The 23472-nt window shown below is 41.0% G+C and overlaps 2 protein-coding genes across 2 annotated transcripts in view; one reads left to right on the top strand and one right to left on the bottom strand.

Moving 5' to 3' along the window:
- Nucleotides 1-2152, bottom strand: part of rhbdd1 (rhomboid domain containing 1) — a 14883-nt gene extending 12731 nt beyond the window's left edge. Inside the window, exon 1 of the mRNA XM_053507679.1 lies at nt 1945-2152. The gene's annotated coding sequence lies outside the window, so the exon portion shown is untranslated. The remainder of the gene's footprint in view (nt 1-1944) is intronic.
- Nucleotides 2153-8019: 5867 nt separating this feature from the next.
- irs1 (insulin receptor substrate 1) lies at nt 8020-22712 on the top strand. The gene is made up of 2 exons (XM_053507536.1): nt 8020-11878; nt 21990-22712. The coding sequence occupies exons 1-2, from the start codon at nt 8650-8652 to the stop codon at nt 21992-21994; spliced, it is 3234 nt and encodes a 1077-aa protein (XP_053363511.1). The 5' UTR covers nt 8020-8649; the 3' UTR covers nt 21995-22712.
- Nucleotides 22713-23472: the final 760 nt, after the last annotated feature.

Below are 23472 nucleotides of genomic sequence, written 5' to 3'. Positions count from 1 at the left end.
AAACGTTTAAAATATTTTCTTTTTGTTTGTATTTAAAAAATGTTGCATATGGCAACTTTGCTGTCCTCATCTGAAACTTTGAAGTGCTTCCAAACCGCCGACATACTCCGTGTTTGATGCGTAATGACAGCGCGAACGAGACGGGAGGATGAGAGAGGCGTGGCGACAATTTCGGCTTTTATTTTCGGCGCTTTCTTACGTTTCGGCCAAAACCGATAATGCTATTTCGGCCGAAAATTTTCGGCGGCCGAAATTTCGGTGCATCCCTAATTAAAATACCAGTAGCACCTTTTTCCATGAGGAGGGCGTGGCCATATGCATCACTCAATAGAGACAATCAACATGTTAGGTTACCGTGTATAGGCGGCAGCATCGGCCCGTCCAACAAGCAATACAGGCAGTCAGTCGCCTAATAAAGAAGTGAAGTTTCTGATATTTTAATCTTTATGGTAATATGGATTTAACTGTGTGTGAGATTTGTGTATTGCCTCCCGCGACATCGTCTGTCTTGTTGCTGATTTTACACGGTGCAAGCATACGGGCTAAATGTCTAGTTAATATTTGTGCATGGTAGCAGTATGTACAGTCTCTGAAATAAAGAGTAAACTTAAATGTGCGTGTCTTTGCATGTGCGCTCGTGAGAGTGAGTGCTCTCTGTCATTGGGTGTTGCTACGTCACCTGGATGCTAGCTGACAGCCGCGGGAGATTTAACTGGACAGTGAGAGCAGTCCAGAGTGGTAACTAGTCCATCATATAAATAAGCACAAAAAAAAAAAACATCTACAGAAATAAAATTCAGATGTGTAGACGGACAGCCCCTGGCTTAACAGAACAGAATCTGTTTCCCATCACTGTTGCAGTCACACTCTTATTGTCATACAGATGGTTTGTGTGTATATGTGTGCGATATATTAATATGACAATTCTTTTTAGAATTAAACATTAAACATAAATAGATTAAGAAAAAAAAATATGTTCATGTCTGAGATTCCTTTTAGCATTTTATTTAAGCAAAATAAAGACTTTTTATACACATTCTTAATTGCAGACGCTGAAATGACACACTATTACACCAGCCGGGCCAGTTTTCATGATCTCGCCTAGGACCTCATAACCCTGCAGGCCGCCACTGGTAGAAAACTGGTATGGCATGGCTTACTTCAAAAAAAAATTTCCAATCAGGAAAGTAGACTATGAAAGTAGAAGTTCAAAGTTAAATGAACAGAGAAACAAGATATGTTTATTCTTCCTGCAGGAAGTTTAAAAATTAGTTTGTCTCATATGTTACAGAAAACATAGTTCAATAACTTTGAATTTGGACTTTGGACCTCGACTCGAAGAACATTTTATTGACTGGACCTTCTTTAATTCTAACTCAGGACCCTGGTTTAAACGATCGGCTCCTGACAATCTAGATCCAGACAACACAAACACACCTTCAGGAAGAAAGGGGAAACAAAGGGGGAAGAAAGGTCAATTAGTTATGATGGTCATAATATTATGGCTGAATAGTGTGATTAAGCATTTTACAGCATAATAAATGCATTCTGGAACTTGAAGTCCAACATTTTCTGGCAATACAACACTGACAAACAAACAGCATGGAAAGAATTGTAAGGGAAAAAACTTTTTAGATATCGTCATATAGTAATCTGAGTGAGTTATAAAAACTTATATAAAAAATCTAGCATAGTGTAACGGCCATAACAGCGTCTCATATGACGTCATGGTACGTTACCGCTGACGTCACACACTAACACGTCAGAAATATTTCAGTATAAAAAATTTTTTGACGAGTTTTAATAGTTCGTTATTTAAACATAAACAAATAAATACATATTTGTGTACAACGCGTTATAACCTGTTACACACAGAACAGATTGTAACTTGAAAGACATGTTAACTCGTGAAGTGGCTCGTGCCCCTGCGCGCGCAGACCTTACCGTTACCCCCTCTTTCACTGTCCTCGGTGTTACACGGAGCTTAAAGCCGCTTGCTGTCTCTCCTTATGAGCCCCCCTGACACGTTTCCTTAGGCGTGTGTGTGTGACCCGAGATGCGTGTCATCGCTCTTATACTGTTTCACGGGACAGTTTTCACACCGTTTCATCAGCGCCAAACCGGAAGTAAACAAAGCGCAATGGCGGCCGGCGCTGATAAGCATTAGCATGACTTCACAAAATCCCCCAGTGCATTCTGGGAAAAAAACAAAAACATTAAAAAGTCAATAAAATGCAAACCAAAATGAAATAACAGTAAAATAAAACTGAACAAGCAATATTTTTCAATGTGTCTGTGAGGACTTTTGTATTGGAGTTTGTATTAGTATTCCTGATAGATAGACTAATAGAGTCACAGTAAATAAGTATATAATATACTGTATGTCCATAAAAATGATTTTAATGAGACTATCAGGAGTACTAACTAACTTATAACTAATAATATACACTTGTGTTAGTACCCGTCCCTGATTGGAAAAGAGTTTGTAGAAAAAGTTATAAGGTTAAATCTAAAAATAGGTTACTCTTTAGCTTTAATGTAATCAATGATATTATTATTTAAGGTTGAAGCCCACGTACATGTTTGCCTGTCTTTCTGTACAGTATGGCAAAACTCTCTACCTAACTTATTAATACAAAGAAAATGTAATTTGTAAGGTTAAGTATTTTATGCCTTGTGTACTTCTTTAATCATCAGCCAAATACACACCCTGTTCGATAATTGGAGAGTGAAGTACAGATGGTATCAAAAAAGTAGATCAGATAAATATGAAGTTTTCTCTTAAAATGACTCTAGGGCATTAAAATTCACTTATACCACTTTCAGCGGTGAAAATATGGACTAATCCCAGTAAAAAAATATTAATTTTAGCTTTTCTAATTAATATCTATTGGTCCAGGTGCTTGTTTAAGTTAAACAAGTAGCTTATTAGTAGTTTATTATAAAGTAGATTATTAAATTCAGCACATAACTGTTCATAACATTTTCTTAACATTTTGATTTGACTTGTGGTGCAGGTTAAACTTTAAGCAGATATCTAAGGACTGCAAAACTTTCATTAAATTCTGTTAAGTCAGTTTTTGGTGATGCTGTGACAAATCTGACTGGACAGACATACAGAATACAGACAGAATTTTTTCTGAGACTGCTTTTAAATCCTTTAATGTATGAAACATAAAGATATATCCATCTATCTACCTATCTACCTATCTATCTATCTATATTTTTACTACTGCCAAAACTATATATATATATTAGGTTAATTTCCATATTTCTTAAAAATCATACAAAAACTATTTTGCCAACTACGGTGCTTATGCACGCAAAACAAAAAACATCACACAAACCAAAAATGTACAAAAATAATAATTTATTAACACTGTCACTTAAACCCTGGCTCTGAAGGATGAGTTTTAGTTGGTCGACACTTCTCGTGCACTGCCTGCAAGCGTCGACCATCAGAGGAAACCAGGAGGAAATTGGCTTTCTTCTTAACAGTGGTGAGACACAGTACTTGAACAGCAATAGACATAACATTTGTGGTGCCTAGGGTTTGCATTACAAGTTGATGCCCCCCCCCCCTAGTCCCCACCCCCTCTCTCAATGAGCATTCTGCAACTCTATCAGCCTACTATCTGCGTGCCTTTTCTGTGCATTCGCCCCGTGTGGGTTGTTTCCCCCGGGTTCTCTGGTTCCCTCCCACCTCCAAAAAGAAAAAAAAACATGCAGGGAGATGCATTAGCTACTCTAAACACTCTGAACCCGCTTATCCGGCAGTATCCAAACACAAATGTGTGTCTGAGAAAGATAAATAGGAGCTGGGAAGCTGAAAAAGGAATTTGGGTAAATAGGGTTATAAGAGATTAAAAGGTGCTTAGGGAGTATATAAATGATGTAAGCAGACCAGGCAGTGTCTGTGTTGTGTTGCGTTGCCATAGCAACCGTGGGGCCTGCAGCAGTAGATATACTGCAGGAGCATGTTTTCTGTGTGTCACTGTGTGTGTGTGTGTGTGTGTGTGTCTAAGACTCTTAATTCCTACCTCCAGCTAGTAAGAGCAATAGATACCTACGTAATTCCTGCTCAAAACCTTGGTGAGATCTCCTCAACCCTGAGTTCAGCAAGTTATGTGAAATCAACATTGCTGCTCACAGCATCACTCGCAAACAAAGCAGCCCCACTTTACCTTAAGCCTGTCACTCTGTACATGCTAGTATGTGCTTTATCCACTGAACATAAAGATGGATAATCCAATACTCTGACTATATGGTTTCCTGTGTTAAAGATTTTTTTGCTAACTAATAAAATACATCACTTTCAAACTAAGTTGAATACAGCAGTATAGCAGTATACCATAGTTCAGATGAGTGTAATGTTTAAATAAGTAGGTATTTAGGGTATTTTAATTATAGTGAACTGGTGAAGAAGTGACCCCTGAATTAAAAAATGTCTAGTGTAATATACAGTTCAGGCAAAAGGAAACAACCTATATACGCGCATGTGTGTGTGTATGTGAGAGAGGTGGGGGGCTGGGTTGTACTCCATGAACCCAGTTGTGCAATGATGTAATGTAGTAATCACTCTACACCCCCCCCCCCCCACCCCCCCTCTCTCTCTCTCTCTCTCTCTCTCTCTCTCTCTTTCTGGTAACACAATTTGATGTAAATAAGACTTATGGAAATTATAATAATTGCATACTGGTGACAATAATGATGATGCAATACAGTTGCTGTTCAAAATGGCCTCCAGTCAAGACTGCAGTCTGTCTCGGCTTTTGAGTTTTTTTGCCCCATGGTAATGGATTGCATGTGTAAACACAACTCATGTTTATACACCAGGGAAACAGGGCAGGGTTAGAAATAATGACACGACAGTGTTCTTGGGGGCAAATATCAATTAGCTTGAGGTGCATCATAAAAGGCTAATTAGTAATATTTTCATAATATTGGAGTTAGGAATATCTTATAATGATATTGTATAATACATTCCTCCATCTAGAAACCTCTGTATTCCAATATGGAGCATGGAGACTAATGGTGACTCTGCTAGGACCTCTGGTCAACATTCACACACATCCTAACAGACATCCATCACAGTACATCCTAAAGTGCTTAATTTCTCTTACAACTTTTAATTGAGAAACACATTATGATTCTTTAAACAGCTATAACATCTGTGATAGGAAGCAATGTCATGCCCCAGAGATCTCATGACTGATTGCAAAGCTGAACCTGAACCTGTGGGGGGCAGCCTTGTCACAATATAGGTGGTGTAAAAGATAATGCACTGCAATTTCTCTAAGCAGTCTAAGCTTACTAACTTCATTAGTAGTGCCAGTCTCTCCAGTACCAGTTATTTGTATACACACACACACACACACACACACACACACACACTTTTACACTCGTCGCCTATACCAGTTAACCCCACATGGGACCTGAAGCTTATCCCGGGAGACTTCGGCCATGGGGCGGGGTACATACAGTAGGATGGAGACTATCTTGCTTGGACAACCATGCACCTGCGTACACACATCTACTGTACGCCATTTCAGACTCCAACTTTCTAACTTAATTTCCTTAAATTAATCATTATAAATATTTGTTTTATTTCTATTTTAGTTAAATATAATTTTTTACTGTAATATTTTCATTTGTAATGCATATTTTTAAATTTTAGTTTACAGACAGTCGTATGAGCATTTCACTGCGTATTATTCTGTTTATGGTTGTATACGTGACAAATAACATTTTAATTTGACAACTTAAGAGAGATATATCACTATTCAATTCTTCCATGAACCAAAATAATAGTTAAGTTTTGCATGTTTGATGATATGTTAACATGTCTTAGATCATAACCAATATGGTACTTTGTCTAGCTAAATATGTATTAATACATACTGTAATGAGTCTGTTTGATCTTACTTTAATGCTTATTGTTCGGGTTCTAATATTTATTCTGCTCTTAAGATGGATTCTCAAGAGAGAATTTTTAGAGACAAAACCGTTTGTTAGAAGTCATTAGGTAGACCAAATTATTCAATGGAAAAAAATCTTGTTTTCTCATTAAAAAAAAAAAAAAAAAGGAATTTTAAAAATAGTGACCTATTACTGCAAAGGTAAAAATAAGAATAATTCAAGATTCAAAGAACTTTATTAATCCCAAAGGGAAATTGTTTAATCAAGTCCCTGAAGATGTACAGTTTCGTAATTGCGTTTCATCCAGAGGTTTGAGAAAAAAGTTTCAAAAGAGTTTAACAGTTTGAAAATACACCACTTAAAGATTTCCTGTCACAGTTTCAGGGTCCCCGGGGTCAATCCTGATCTCGGGTTACTATCTGCGTCGAATCTCTGTGCATGCTCTCACTGTGTTTGTGCGGGTAATCCGGTTTCCTTCCACTGTTTAAAAACCATGCCAGCATGTGGACTGGTTATTATAAATTACCCCTAGGTATGTAGTGTAGGGGTGGTACTGAAGATAAATGTATGGATGAATAAAGATATGTCCTTTTATAAATATATCTCATGTGCCATTAAAAAAAAAATGGAGGTTATTACAAGCAGTTCTCCAAGTTGGTTCTTCCAAGGGGTCTAAGGACTTATTTATTTTATTAGTACTGCATGATACTCGTGGCTCCTTCTGTGTACATGAGGTTTATCTGCAGCTTCGTCCATGTGCAGAAACTGACAGCATGCTACCGTTATCTGCAAATAGAGTGCGTGGTCAACTCGCTGCTGCTCCTCGCACTGCTTTGGTGTCTTGGCAGCCACTACTTTTTTTTTTACAATTATTTATTTATTTTTATTTTTTTATTTATAATCGAGGTGAAATGGTCAACCAGCCAGTGACCAGAATTGGCTGGTTGACCATGCTTGCAGACACTCAACGTCCACGCTCACTGTCAAGTTGTGTTTTGAGACTTTAGAGAAATTAGGTAAAACATTGCAGTTTCCTTATAGTCCTACAGGTTGTCCATCCTGAACTATTTACTCATTTTTTTAATCCGGTGTGGTATAAGTGAATTGTTTGCTAAGTTATTTAAAAAATAATAATTTTGGTGGATGACAGGGATACGTGCTGCTCAGTTAAATGTTAACTCTTGTATTTGAAGTTAGTTTGTATTGTTTAAATGCTATGATTGGTTTTTAAGTGAGTAAACTAACATTATAAGGAACAGGCTACATTTGAATAATCATAAGATTTCCATGAAAGGTTTAAAATTGTAACAAAATGTAATATCGAATTGGAAGATTTCTAAATGATAATTATAAAATTGTATGAATTTATGTCATACTGTCAGAAACTGTTTCTGACAGTATGACATGAAAACTGATAACCGCAAACAAACAAGCAGAGCAGAGAGATTTTATACAGAGAGATTGCACATAATTAATATTAGAGTTATTGTGCCTTCTAAACAATGTTACGGATGGAAAGTAAGTACATAATTCAGTAATAAATGTCAAATAAAAAGTTTGAGCACCCTTGGAGGAGAGAAGTTATTGATTGAGAGTAGAGGAAACATTTATTTGGAGGAAAAAAAGATTTAGAAATACCGTTGAGAGAGAGAGAGAGAGATTCAGTGACACACACACACTCACACACACACTCGTCTGTGCCAACGGGCGGAGTTTCACATAATGCCATGGTGGCAAGTGGGTCCAAAGCACTGAACTAAATCCTTTTTTCTTAGTTTTAATGGAATTTTCGTATTATTACTTTATGAAATACCCCAGAGATACAGTAAGTTTTACAAAATGATTAACGTGAACAGAATCGCAGTTTCGTTTCCTCTCCCGCGCCTACAGCAAACTTTGTGTTGTTGTTTTTTTTCCCTCGCTCGTAGATCAGGATGATGGACAAACCCGGTGTCCAATCGGAGTTCCGGAGGCGCATAATGGGTGGGGCTTAGATTGTATTGCATTGTAGGCTGGAGCTCGCGCTTTCATCTGGCCACGCAGTGGTGTGTCACGTGTTCAGAGCCGCTCGGAGCAGGACGGGGATATACACACACACACACACACACACTGGTGCTGGGATTACAAACACGCGCTACTCACAAACACACACACAGATGCGTGTTAAAGCCGCTGAATGCGACTCGGTGCGATTCGGATACGACTGGATTTCCGTGTCGGATTTGTGCACGCGGGAGCTGAGAGCGCGCGCGGGATGGTCTCGCGCTCTCCCTGTGGAATAGATGGGGTCTCGCGCTGACGCTGCGTGTTTTGGTAACGCGTACGGAACTCCGGACTGAAAGGAGACTTTTCTTTCTTCGTCTTTTTGTTTTTTCTAGTACTTTCGGAGCGCCACCAAGATACATAATTGTGTTTGTGAAATACAATTTTGGCGAAAAAACACACCGTTTGGTTAAAAAATGGACCTTAACAAGGTCTCCGAGTGCTTGTTTTGGCATGGGATGCTAAGCTAGCTGCTAAAAAGCAAGCCGCACGAGTGCGTTTTATATTGTTTTTATTTTTTTAATTATATATTTTTTTGTCTCAATGGAGGAAAAAGTTGCTTTTCTTTAATCTTTTTCAATTTCGATTTTTGTGCAGTACTGAAAAATAAATAAGTAAATAAATAAAAGGAGCAAGCAAACAAACCCCAGCACATATACTTTTTTTTATTTAAAAAAAACCCAAAACATGGCAAGTCCATCTACAGATAAGGCTTGTTTTTCGGACGTGAGAAAGGTGGGTTATTTAAGGAAACCCAAAAGCATGCACAAAAGGTTTTTTGTTCTCCGAGCTGCAAGCGATACCGGAACGTCCAGGTTGGAGTACTATGAAAATGAGAAAAAATGGAGACACAAATCCGGGGCTCCGAAAAGATCAATTCCACTCGAGACATGTTTCAATATCAACAAAAGGGCGGATTCCAAAAACAAACACCTTGTCGCGCTTTACACCAAGGACGAATACTTTGCGGTCGCAGCGGACAATGAGCTGGAGCAGGACGCGTGGTACGAAGCTCTCGTAGACCTCCACAACCAAGGAAAGGTCCACGAAAGTGCCAGGAGTAATGGGGTCGGAGATGACAGTTACGGAGAGACTGCTACACCCGGGCCAGCCTTCAAAGAAGTATGGCAAGTTATACTGAAACCAAAGGGACTTGGACAGATCAAAAACCTAATTGGAGTTTACAGACTTTGCCTCACAAATAAGACTTTGGGTTTTGTTAAACTTAATTCCGATGCTGCGGCGGTCGTTTTGCAGCTGATGAACATCCGGAGGTGTGGGCACTCTGAAAATTTCTTTTTCATTGAAGTCGGGAGGTCTGCGGTCACGGGGCCCGGCGAGTTTTGGATGCAGGTTGACGACTCGGTTGTGGCTCAGAACATGCACGAAACTATTTTGGAGGCTATGAAAGCTATGAGTGAAGAATTTCGGCCCCGGAGCAAAAGCCAGTCCTCTTCCAACTGCTCCAATCCCATTTCCGTGCCAGTAAGGACGAGGCATCATCACAACAACCCTCCTCCGAGTCAGGTCGGGTTGGGAAGGCGCATGAGGGCCGAAAGTGTGACTGCTACGTCTCCAGCCGGCCCAGGGAGACACAGTCATTCGTTCAGAGTTAGGGCATCGAGTGATGGAGAAGGGACTATGTCAAGGCCAGCGTCAGTAGACGGGAGCCCTAGTAGCCCAAGATCTTCTAGGCTGCAGTCGCAAAGGCACAGGGGTAGATCTAGGCTGCATCCTCCACTAAACCATAGCAGGTCCATCCCTACGCCATCATCGCGATATTCTCCGTCAGCTGTCAGCCCTATAAGTCTGTCCTCCAGCAGCACTAGTGGACACGGGTCAACTTCTGATAGTCTTTTCCCTCGACGATCCAGTGCCTCAATATCAGGGTCACCTAGTGATGGTGGTTTCATCTCCTCTGATGAATACGGTTCCAGTCCATGTGATTTTCGAAGCTCCTTCCGGAGCGTGACCCCTGACTCGCTTGGACATACCCCTCCTGCCAAAGAAGAAGAACTGAATAACTACATATGTATGAGCAAGCCTGGTTCACTGACTAGTACAGGGAGCCAGTCCAGAGTAACTCCTTCTCACATGGATGAGTCAGACTTGGAGAAATGTTTTAGAAAAAGGACACATTCATCTGGCACCCTGTCACCCCCAGCTACATGCCACCAAACAACACCTTCACAGGACGAATACGCTGTAATGACGCCAACGTATAATCGCAGCTGCTCTGTATCATCGTCTTCGCCATCAATATGCCGGAACTTGTCTACAAATTCCTATCCTGAAGAATGCTTGGACATGCCAACGGCGGAAGGTGGCAGGGAGTCCAGTCACAAGGACGACGGCTACATGCCAATGTCACCCGGTGTAGCCTCTGCAGCGGTTACTGGAACCAGCGGAGACTACATGCCTATGAGTCCAAAAAGTGTTTCGGCACCTCAGCAGATTATCAATCCTCGTCTGCATTCACGAGTGGACTCCAATGGCTACATGATGATGTCACCAAGCGGTAGCTGTTCCCCAGATGTTTCCACAAACTACAGAAAGATCTGGACCAACAGCATGAACCCTACACTGTCTGTCGAGAGCACAGAGGGGAAAGTGTCTTCATGTGGAGACTATATAAACATGTCGCCTGCTAGCGGCTCAACGACTGGTACCCCACCAGACTGCTACTTTAACCCTGTAGACGAGCTGTCCAGGCCAGCTTACGCATACTACTCTTTACCCCGTTCTTTTAAGCACACTAGCAGGAAGCAGGACCAGAGCCCCTTGCAGATGTCACTTGGCAGCAGTCGCTTGGTTTGCGCCGATTCTTCCTCGTCCTCGGCTAGCAGTGATAGTTTGGGTGGTCAGTCTAATTCACAACAGCCTTCTGTCAGGCCCAAAAGGTTAGAGGTCAACTCTCGGATGGTACGACCAACAAGACTGTCGTTGGATGCTAACAGAGCTAGCACACTTCCACGAATGCGCGAAAACCCTTTCCCAGGCGAGCCCAAAAGTCCGGGAGAGTATGTCAACATCGAGTTCAACGACAAAGCGTTTTCAGCCAGCATAGCATCGCTGTTTTCATCTGAATACGTTGGGAACGGAGCTGACGTTCCGGCAGAGCCAGCTTCTTCTGATTACATGAACATGCAGCTCGTTTCACAATCTAGATCGGCATCTCGTTCCCCTGTTCACGCCACTTCTAGTCCATCAGAAACCCTAGCCTCCTCCCCTCACCTGCCATGTGAAACCATACGTGAACGTGACTACATGAGTATGCAACTGAGCTCTTACTCTGCAGCCTATCCTGATTCCCAGACAATACTCATAAACGCTTCGTCACAAGACCCGGATGTCCTGGTCTGCTCTGCGTCACACAACGATAACATCTCGACATTAGGTGCAGGCCCAGGGAGGTCAATGCTTATCGGTCCTTTGGCAGATCTCAGTGCCTTCTCGCGGGTTAACCTGACCCAAATGACAGACCAGGGTGCCAAAGTGATCCGGGTCGACCCTCAAGGCAGGAGGCGGCACAGTTCGGAAACATTTGCCTCCACGACGACCGTAAACACAGCGACGGGTTTTCAGTCGGAAGACGTCAAACGCCACAGCTCCGCTTCATTTGAGAACGTTTGGCTGAAGCCTGTTGAGACCTCGGGCACTGCTGCTTCACCTCCTTCTCCTCCTGCCGCTGCTGGAACAGCATCCAGTTTTGACCCTTCCAACCAAAATGGGCTGAACTACATCGATCTGGATTTGGCTCAAAACCGAGAGCCGCTTGTTCCGGATTGGAGCTCGAGCTTACAGACCCGGCAGGTGGACCTCGACGCGGCCGGGGTGGCAGAGGAATCAAGTGCCTATGCCAGCATAAACTTTCCGAAAGCAGATGACAACAGGGGCAATCTCACTTTTAGAGAAGGTAAGCGTTGATGTCAATCTGTCATAACGTATGCACATGTCATGTCTTTAATGCTTAGATAGAGAATTAAACTTGTTTATGTGGGGAAAAAAAGTGAGTACGAGAGATCTTGTCATTGTTTTCAGCAAGAAATGTGCACATCACATTGTTTAGGAAACAGCACTCACTTGTACAGTTCAGCGGAAAATCCCTTTGCTCAATCTGTGGAGGGGTAGGGTGGGATGGGGCGGAGCGGGACCGGGTGCGGTGGTATGGTGGGTGTAGGTGTAGTTACAGCTCAGGTGCCGTCAGTGTGACCGCTACAATAAAGGATGTTGTGTGTACTTTTCTGAGAACGTCATGCAACCGCAAGCTCTTTGACTCGGTCCATATCGCGCTTCTTTGTGCCGGACCTCGATGGCAGGAACAGTCGAGTCAGCGAGTGACTCAGCAGTACGTGTTGACGCAGTTGTGCTCTCGTAGCAGCTGATTAATATCAGCGCTCGTGCCAGGAAGCTAAAAGAGTGAATGCTCGCTCTCTGTGTACGTGTGTGTGTGTTCTGTACTTGGAAGTATTTGCTCTTAAAGAACAACAAACTTCACGCTGAACAAGTTGCATGTTTATCTTTATGATTAACACGCAACCTTTTTTTTTTTTTCCATTGACACGTCTGTGTATTTTTCTGCTTTCATGGTTACCTTACCCACAATGCCGTTCACTGGGATTGATGCCGTGTTTGGCAAAAAAAAAAAAATAATAATTGCTTAGTAATTTCTGGGAGGTCTCGTCAATCCCGAGTTTGGCATGTGACGCCAAACCAGCATGTCTGCTCACGGCTTCAGCAGTAGCACTTTTTTTTTCTTCTTCTTCATCTTTTATGAGTATTTGCTTTACATAAATCAACACCAGGCACTTTAGCTTGTTAAATCTATAACTTTGATTTATGAGGTGTGTAGATATCTCGTTAGGTAGCTTTCTAGATTTTTGCTAACGTAACCACCCGTATTTTTTTTTTTTTTAATGAGGGTGATGCAGCAGCGCTTTATTCTTTCACTACTTTCCACTTGTTTTACTTGCTTTGAATTTTACTCTTATTGATGTCTGACTAACATTTTCTCAACCCTTTACAGTCATTTTAAGCATATTGAGGGACGGGCCAGGGTTCGAGAGGTTCTTCGAGGTACAGCGCTCTGTGTTCTGGGTGCTATTGTTTCGGTGATGAACCGAAGGGACTTGTGAGAACAATAAGCAGACGAGTAGTAATTCAGATGCAGTCACAATCCTGGCAGTTTGTAGTAGGAACTAATGATCAACTCAGTGGGTGGGTGGATGGGTGGGTGGGAAGTTGTGTGTGTGTGTGTGTGTGTGTGTGTGAATATATGTGAGAGAGTGAAAGCACTGTGCGTGCGAACCCTTTATGGACCCCCTGCCTCAGAGAGGCCACGGCAGTGACAGGAGCTGAGAGGTGTTTGTTACACAGCTACACTAAACACGATGTGCTTCTCATGCAGCTCTCTCTCTCTCTGAGGTGAAAGAGTTCTTCAGTGGGCCAGATCAGGGTGAGACAAGTTAACGTCCCACCCTTTCCAAGTATCATTTTTCCTATCTCTCTCTCTCTCTCACACTCGCATTCTCTCTCACACACATTACATATATATATATATATATATATATATATATATATAAATATGTAATGTGTGTGTGTGCGTGCATTTGCACATGCACTGGTTTTTAGTTGTAGGGTTTTTGTGTGTGAGATGTTCCAATTGTTTATTTATTTATTTTTACATCTGATAATTCTTCTTTTTTTTCTGATGTGTGTGTATATAAACAAACTATCGTCTTTTATTTCTGGGTTGTGTATGTTTTTTGAATATTTTGGCTTTAATTACAGACGCATGCAACGCTGCAGCTGGTTGCCCTCGGCGCCAGTCTCCATGGTTACGCTGTCGCCACAGCGTTTGGGGCCGGCAAAAAAAAAAAGGCAGGTCGTCGGGAGCAACCTGGGGCCCCACCGCCGGTTGGTTGTGTACATGAGGCGTCGGGTCGGGCTGGGTGAGGTGATGGAGTTCTTGAGTGGGCCGGGTCAGGATGAGATGATTTCTGGCTCCGCCTACTGCTGGCCTTCTTAGTGGACGAAAAAGAAAGAAGAGTCGGCGTGGTAAAGGTTTTCCGCTTTCAGCTTACTCTGAAGTGGTTAACCGAGACAAAGTTCTCCGGCGTCAGGGTTTTCATTTAAATCTTCTTATTTCTGGATGGAGACGGCAGCAAGACAAGGAAATAGTGAGTGTTGTGTGGACGAGTGCGGTTAACATAAAGATAAAGCGCAGGTACTGTGGTCACTTAGGGTTAATTGATTATACAGTGTGTTCGAGCATTCAGTTTAAATGCCACTTTTTTCTCCAGAGAAATAAAAAGAATAATAAAACAAACTCTGTTTACATTTTCGGACACGTTACGTGCTTGTGCGCTATATCTCGCTTTTCCGATCCCGGTAACATGTCGAGGATTTGAATAATATATAAAGCCCTTTTCCAGTATAGAGTATGTAACATTTAGGGTATTAAATGTTCTTAATCCATAAAGTACATTATTCTGTCGTTCAGATGGACGTCTGTTTTATGTAAATGTTCATCACGGTTTGATTCAAACATACCTAAAAAGAATCGTGAGGTAGAGAGTCAAGATGTGAGCGTGATCTTACCGTCCTCACAGGATTCTATAGTCTGTCAAGTAAGGGTTTAACAGGACCCAGGGTAGCCAGATCTACAAAATCCACCACAAGATGTGCTAAAAATGAAGGTTGTTTTCACATTAGGGTCTGGTTCATTTTAATGAGTGAGAACACAGTCAGGAACCGCGCACGGATCGAATCAGATACGGAAGTCAATCGTACCTGAGACACGACATAAACAAGGACTGGTCTTTAAGAATATTTAGATGAGTACTAAACATTACAGAGCCGGTTATTTTTTTTATTACCTGCACTACACATGTTTTCACTCCTAATTAAATAAATAAAGACAAAGAACCCGATGGGTCTCTCAATCGCTCTTTCCCAATCAGGCATTTTTGTCATTTTCTGGACGGCTCTGATTGTTACTCGGAGCGTTGATTCTTGAGCGCATACGGATGTGAACCTGACTCCTCAAACCTCAGTAAAAATGCACATAATGGAGTGCACATCTGAAAAGGGGATAATATGAACAGACGCTTTGTGAAAGCCCCGCCCCCTCGCACCACCGCACGCGCTTCTTCCTGAGTGTGTACTCGGCCCAGAGCTTTCATGCTGCGCTGGAGGAGTTCCTTGGAACCTGCTTGCATCTCTCGCACTGTGTCCTCATGTCACCCTCCCTCTCTCTCTCTCTCTTTCTCTCTTTTTGTCTCTCTTTTTGTCTTTTCATTTTCATTTCTTTTCATTTGTTTCTCTCTATCTATCTTCTCTGTGTCTTCTTTTTCTTCTGCCTCCATCTCTTCCTTTGTGACCTTCCCTGACTTTTCCTCTTTTCTGTTATACTGTCTGTTTCTCCATCTCTCATTTTTTCCTCTCTTCCTGTGTCCATTTCCTCTCTCTCTTTTTCTTTACAATTTTCTCTTTTATTTCTATCATTTTTAATATCATTAAAATCTCTCCTCCTTATTTCTTCCTCTCTCTCTCTCTCGCTCTCTTGCTCTGTTCTTTCTTTATTCTGTCTCCTCTCTCTCTTGTCTTTCTGTTCTGTGACTTCGCGCTGCTACTGTATATTTATAATTTTCTCATTTCCTCCTCTCTCTTATTCTCTCTGTCACTATCTTGATTGTGTGTTTCGTCTCTTCTTTTTTCCTTCTCTCTCTGGTTTTGTCCTTCCCTTTTCTGTCTGTTCTTTCATTTTCTCACTTCTTTCTGCCTTTTATTTTCTTTTCCTCTTCTTGCTATCGTATCTCTCTCTCCAAATCTCATTTTTCTCTTCCTTTCTGACAATCTGCCTCTCTCTCGTTGTTTATTTTCTGTCTTTTTTATTTCTTTTCTCTTACTCACATCTCTCTTTCCTCTCTCTCTCTCTTTTTATCTTTCTCTTTCATTGTCTCTGGCATTGTCTCTTCTCACCTCTGTCTGTCTTTACATCTTTATTGTCTTTCTAACCCTTTTTCCTGCTTTCTGAGTCTTTTCTCTCTTACTCTGTCCAACCCCCCCCCCCCCCCCCCTCCACACACACACACCTTTTTGGGGACATATTAGATAAATCTACAGTTCTACAGTTAACAGTACCAGTCATGGCACTTTATGATGTCTTTTGTATATATGTGTGTGTGTGTGTGTGTGTGTTTAACTGTATATACAGTACTCTAGACAGCTTCTTACACCATTTTTTTATGTGTACGTGGGGGAAAAGCGAGGAAAGAAGGCTTTGTGCGTATGTGAGAGGGAGAGAGAGAGGGAGCCTTCATCATTGAGGTCACAGCAGCAATGGAAACTTCGTCGAGTGTGTGCGCTCAGGCATGTCTGCGCCACTTCTCACTCGTTTTTTTTCTCCCACCAACACGCGGCGTGGTGCTGCTGTGTGCGCGCTCCGGCACTTTGTCTTTGTGTGCACGTGTGTGTGTATATCTGCCTCAACTTGCTGAAGTAGGCTAAACATCTGCTGTGTATGTGTGTGTGTGTGTGTATGTGTGTGTGTTAGACACACTTCACCTCAGTCCTTCAGAGTTGTTAGTCAATGCATGTTGTGATTCAGTATTGTTTTATTTGAAGAGCGCATAAGAGGAAATGTGTGTGTGTGTGTGTGTGTGTGTGTGTGTGTGTATCTGTCTCAACTTGCTGAAGTAGGCTAAACATCTGGTGTGTGTGTGGTTGGTTGGGGGGGTTAGATGGAAGTTTTTCCTTTGGTAAAGGGAATGGTATTTGGCACACAGGGTCTCTCCCACCACACACACACACACGCACACGCATGCTGCATGATACAAAGGCTTTGTTTTCAAAAGCACCAAAAAATAATAATTTTCTTATATGTATTTCAGTGTGTGTTTGTTTGTTTAAAAAGTCTTGTATGAATTCCTTGCAGTGTCTTATTTATTTATTTATTTATTTATTTACATATTTTTTTCTCTGACAAACTTTTTAACATCAGCATTTTCAATGAGAGTGTGTGTGTGTGTGTGAGAGAGAGAGAGAGAGAGAGAGAGAGAATATTCCTCCTGAACAGTTATAGGTTGCGTGTGTGTGTGTGTGTGTGTGTAAACTTTTTTTTTTTTCCTCTCCCTCCTCTAAGAGCCAAAATGTTCCCTGTGTGTGAACATGACCTGTGTTTTGACGTCAGCGAGAGCACACACTGGTCACACATCTGTAACCATATCCCTCACCGAGCGCGTACGAGTGTGTGTATGTGTGTGTGATCAAGCTAAAATTGTCTTCATACGCTCGAGCCTTGGCTGGCTCTGTGCGTGTGCATGCGCGTGTGTGTGTGTGTAATGCATACGTGCCTAGCTGAATGACGTTAGTTCATTGAGCTCTTGGAGGACAAGGTCCACCCCCTCGCTCATGCCCTTATAAGGAGTTACACTCTATAAAGAGGCAGTAACGCTTACCGTGTCTACAAGTAGGGAAGTATCACTGCTCTAAAGTGTGTGGTCTTCTGTCCACACACACACACTCAGACAAGTGCATAACTACTTCAGTGTAATACATGTTGCATTTTTAAGCCCTGATAGTTTCTATACGCTAACTCAATGGGTCAGGGTTGCGCGTCCCAGTGTAACGTGATACCGTTAGTTAATTAAGTGCGTTAATTCAGAGTGAAGGAGATATCTCTCTGCTTAGGGTCACTTCGTACCTGATTGCACTGAGACGTTTTCTCGGTCATCTGTTCACATGTTAAAAACCTGAGCTACTGTCCGCAAGATCGTGTCTTGGCCCGTGTGTGTGTGTGTGTGTGTGTGTGTGGTTGCAGCAGGTGGTGGGATTCTCAAGCACTCAAGTGTTGCCGTATCAAGGTGTGTGTTACGCTTCATACGGTGCGTTATATTTAGACTGAAGCTGTAAATCACAGGTAGGCTGTCGTTTCGATTTAATGAGATTTTTATTTTTGTTTGATAAAAATCAAACCTATAAATAAATATTTATTTATTTATTTATTTATTTATTTATTTATTTATTTCACCGGTTTTAACATATAAAAAAACTAAAATAATCTAACATGCATGCAAATTTGATATTATTATTATTATTGTTATGATTATTATTATTATGTCCGGTCCCGTATACAAAGCGATGGCAATTGTCCTCTCCGGTCCAGCAGGTGGCAGTATCGCATCAGCTGCCCATAGACTTAAAATCAGCAGTAGAACAAGAACGAGCCATATTCTTGTATTTGTGTATTTTCTGATTTCTGCAAAGGTCGTGGTTTAATTTGAACTTCTGAAACTTTACCCAAATAGTATTAATAAATTCTGAATTGAAAATCCAATTAGTTGAATCGAGCAACAACAAAAATGTATAATCACTTGAACTGCACAGCCCTTGATAAGATGGATAGTAACTGTATGCTAATATGTAGCTTTAATATAAATAAGAACGTTTGGTTGTTGAAGCTTATAATAAACTAATAATCCTGATACTTGAGGTTCTCCCACACTCGAGACTTGAACATGGATCCGAGTACACTTGACCCAAAGTCTGGTACGTTTCCGTAACCTGAACCGTGCCCGGGATTTAATCAGCAACACGAGTCCAATTTCCAGACCAAGACCAATTAGGGTTGTTTTTTGGTTTTTGTTTTTTTACAGTACCGGTGCCTAAACTGATACTTAAAAGAAAAAGGGAAAAAAAAGAGCCATAAAAAAGGTGGATAACATTTAAAGAACAACTTAAATAAATAAATAAATAAATAAATAAATAAATAAGCAGGATATTAGAAGTTTAAAGTGTATATAAATTTGGATAAATACAAAACAACAAATTTACGCACTGCCTAAACCAGCTACAATAATTTAACACCAGTAACAGCAGTAGGCTGTATTCCTGGTATGCTACAAACCAGCTTCAAATTTCAGCAAGAGCTAATGCTACCTGCTACCGTCAGAGCAAGGGCTTATTATTGCATCTGTCTCATTTTCTGAGTTTTGGATCGGAATGTGAAAACGACTCGTTACTATGCAGTTTAATTGGATTTGTATTATTATAGATTTCTAACTTCACGTGCATTTTCTCAGTCAGGAAATAATTTTTTATGTGCAGTGAAGCATTTAAGTGGCACCGAAGATACTGTACATACTGGTAATATAGGATTTCTGTACCATATTGGCACCAGTTTTGGTACATAATCCTATCCAAGACCCCATCATTAAAAGTAGGAAGACAGCCAAGAGGGTTGTTTTTGACATTTTCAACAAAATATTAAATAAGTCAACCTGGGACTTTTTTAGAATAACAGAACACCGTTATGAAGAATAAACCTGCTCCTTATGTCTCTATATAATCCTCTGCTACACTATTGCACTTATCCCAGCGTCTCACTAGTGCTCGGACACCATTGAGGTAGAACGTTTTCTCAGTACGGCGGAGCGACGACCAGACTCATGTTCGAAACGCTGGACACCCATAAACTCCTTTAACATGCCAAAGATGTGGAAATGTCTTGAAGCGAGGTCAGGACTGTACGGGGGATGTGGTAATAACTCCCACTAAAGATCCTGTAACCTGCAAGTGGTGTTGGTAAATGATTGTGTTTATAGTTCACACAGACAGACGTGTCTCTCCTGCAAGTTGATGACAAGTAATTGTCGATATTTACAGATCAAGCCTTTTCATTCGCAGAATGTTTAAGGGAGCGACTGTGATGTGTTTCAAGCCACCGTGAAATTCACATATTTCCTTTAAATTCTACAAATATTTGCACCGTGAACATTTTTTTTTTACTGCGGCTAAAAAGTCTCAACATACTGTGCTTGAAGTCTTCTAGAAACGCCTTCATTTATGACAAGTTTCATCACGGGTTGACTTGAACGTGACTTTAATATGTAACATAGTGCAAAGGTTCACTTCCTTGTAAACTGAATAGGTCATTTTTCTTGCTGGGCAAAACTTAGTTTTATTGCCCATTTGAACAGAAATGGCAACAACCAAAACCAAAATAAATAAAAAACTTTGAAAATGCACAGTTTTCATTTTTTTTCTGCAAGGGAGAATCATCAAAAGTCTGAGACAACTCAAAGTCTGAGTCTACTGATTTCCACTTCCCTTCAGGTTTATTGATGTTTGGACATCACTAACCTACTGCAAAAAGAAAACTTATCTCATGGGAAGTTGTCAGTTTTGCTTTGCATTGCTAAATATATACTCGAGAGCGCTGTACACCATGCAGGTGCAGATAAACCAGATGAACCGCCATCCATCTGTTCGAAGATGAGTCTCTTCCGAGAATTCCATCCGTCTTGTTCGGGTCACCCCCTTTTTTTTTCTGAGCGTGTGGAGGCAGAGCCGTGTCCTGAGTGGCGTTTTCCTTTCCCTTCCCTCATGTCGTTTTTTTTTTTTTTTTTTTGTGCAGCTTTTAATTTTACCCTCTACAATTTCCTCCAGCTCGCTGGTTTTTCTAAGTAAAGAGGAGGGCGCCTCTAAAGACGGTGGCTCCTATAAAAGCGCTCGCCGCGAGGATGTGAGGTAGACTTTCATGTTTTTCCGCACCGAGGGTGCCTCGTTACGCCGCTGTATTTTTAGATGAGGTTTCGCTCAAACCGCTACTTCTCTGGCTCTCAGATGAGTTCGCTTTCCTCGGCTTTGTTCACTTCGTACTTTCAGCTTTGAGCTTTAAGCATACATATTTTTTTTTTTTTTTTTTTTTTTTTTTTTTTTAACATCTTCCCTGAAACATTTGTGATTCACAGTTTCTTTTTGTGTTAAAAAACTATATGCTACGTTTGGAATTTTATAAAACATGATGGCTACACAATCTTGATCCTAACGATCTTGAGAAATTCATATTCGTTTATTTGAATTAATGCACATAAACAGTTTTCCTGGCTGATAAAACATCGACCTGGGCGCATGCCGATATCCATTTTTTTTTTCATTTATTTCACAAAAATAGAAATACACCTATCGTTAAAAAACTCATCCCACTTGTCGAAACACGCCGTGTGGCCTTGGCTTCCTCAGAGGAGAAGGAGGAGGATGGGGATATTACGGGGATGTTTTTTTCCTCCATACTGGGGCCCGCTGCAGCTGTACTTCCACCAGGATAAACAAACAAGCCTCCTCTTTTTAGGCCTTAATGATCACTAAGGATACTGCCATCACCACCACCACTGTGAGCCCCACATCCCTCCTACAGCTCTGTTTAGCGCAAGTCCTCCTGAACACAGGTACACTGTGTTTGCGCTTGTGCTTTTCCTGCAGCTTGAGTAGCGTTTGCAACTGCTGTAGGAATCTATCTCTTAATCAACCTGAGCGAACTGTCTGTTCTCATACAGGTAGTCTCCGATTTACGGACATCCGAGGTTACGAATTTCCGCAGATCCGAATGGAAGAAGCTCACGTGTGTTGTACAGAAAATAGACACTGCAGTGCACCAGATACCAATATTTACAATTAAGTACAATATTATAATTGTGTAAGTGAATCTATTTAATGTCTAAAGCCCGGTAAATTGTGTGTGTGTGTGTGTGATAGAAAATGTCTGTCCTGTACAGCTGTCTTGATGGTGAATAATCCTAATTTCGGAAAAATCCCCAAGAAAACAGAGTTTACAGTCCAATACAGTGGACAACAGCTCTGAGACAAAATGGCGTCCGGGATTCCACTCTTGATTTAAAGTCCCACAGAGACAACACTGTTACATTTGACGTGCGTAAGATTCCTTTCTCTTGCGCAGTTGTGTTTTTTGACCACATGACGGCAGTGTAAGAAAAGTATGAGATTTAGTCAAGTGGACTAGTTTGCTAGTTTGTGTCAAAGCCGTATAAGACTCACTTTGTCAGACTTAAGAACAAATCCGACTTACAAATGTAATCCTGGAACAGAACTTGTTCGTAAGTCAGGGACTACCTGTATTTCAGAGACATCAAAGGTAAGGGAGTGGTTATGTTGTATTTTATATCAGCACGAAGGCATTACAGCTGATTTCTCTTTTTTTTTTCTCTTTTGTTTCTTCTCCACAGAATGAAAAGCAGCTACACCTCACCTACCCATCAAGTCCTCTCTCCCCCTCTCTCTCTCTCTCTCTCTCTCTCTGTCTCTCATCTTGCAATAAACCGAACTCCAGAACTCACCAATACTCCGTCAGCCTGATCAAGCCTCGTCGGACCTCATCTCCTACTCGTCATCTGTAACTCTGCCCTCACGCTGCTGCACACTCGGACCTTCCAGAATGCTGGCCTTCACATAACTGCAGTTCTCATGAAACCTGAAGTTCTCAGGGTCTGGGGTCACATGGTTAAAACTCAGAGCGATGGTACTGATCTAGAATGATACACGAATGCATGGTGCGATTATTATTATTATTATTATAGTGAATATTGTATTAACTTTTTAAGAAAAAACTAATTGTAATTTATTAACAAAATTTTTTTTATATCAGTTTATAATTCTGTTAAAAGTCAGCTTCTCTTATTTTACTTTTTTTTTTTTTACTTCGTAGCAGAAAATTAACCGACTCCGGAAGTGGAGACTCCTTCCTAGGAAATGTTAAACGTCTCCATAGCGAAAGCGCCGTAACACCTTTCACCCCAATCAGATCAGAGAATTCAACAGCTGATCTTGGATCAGTACTTCGCTTGAGATTTTACTCGTCTGACTTCACCATTTAGACCTCGTCACTCAGTAGTTCTTCCTTATTGTTCACCACAATGTGGTACAAACGTTCAGTAAACAGCAGTACAGGACTTTTTTTTTTTTTTTCATTTTTTTATAACTCCAACGGTGCTTTGACATTCTCATGCTTATAGTAATATTTAATAGTATTTATCTGACTGATGGTACTGATAGTGTTAGAAAATACAGGTACAAAGATGTGTGTGTTCTAATTTCATGTGCGTAATGTATAATGTGCTTGTTGCTCACTGATGGTACCCAGTTTCTCCCAAATGCTATCGCAGTTGCGTTTTACCCCAAAAGTTATAAAATTTCGAATCCTAAAATAGGTACATCATGGGTGGACAAATCAAATCATAAATTCATTAAAAACTTTTAAGTACAAGATCTAAGTGTGGAGTTCCAGGTAAACCTGAAGGTCTAGGAAAAGTGTTCTCATTGCACCGGTATCATTATAAAACATATTATTTCAGGCTTACTTACAGATTTACAGACATTCATTGAATATTTTGTGAAACATTTATAAAAAAATATATATATTCCAAACAACACAGACAGGACAGTCAAATCAGGCCAATGTAATGAAACACATTGCTTTTGCTCTCATAAAATGAGGGCGTTCATGGAGTAGCTGCAGTGGCCGAGCTGCATTATTGGAGTTTCGTGTGCACTAAATGTAATTCAGGTGTTTTATTTATTATCTTGTCAATAATTTCCTCAAAACCATTCCACTCGGGATTCTGAACGAATGAGTCGCTATGGTTACTTCATCATGATTTGCATTATACCGAAGCACAGCTGGTTGTCGAACCTCCGTGTCTTCCCGGTCCA

The sequence above is a fragment of the Clarias gariepinus genome, chromosome 11, assembly GCF_024256425.1.
Source record: "Clarias gariepinus isolate MV-2021 ecotype Netherlands chromosome 11, CGAR_prim_01v2, whole genome shotgun sequence".
In the NCBI taxonomy this organism is placed as follows: domain Eukaryota; kingdom Metazoa; phylum Chordata; class Actinopteri; order Siluriformes; family Clariidae; genus Clarias; species Clarias gariepinus.
The sequence above is the reverse complement of the archived record's forward strand: the minus strand, read 5'-3'. Positions and strand labels throughout refer to the sequence as shown.

Coding starts and splice junctions, on each gene's coding strand:
- irs1 (XM_053507536.1), top strand. CDS start 8,650: ATGGCAAGTCCATCTACAGATAAGGCTTGTTTTTCGGACGTGAGAAAG.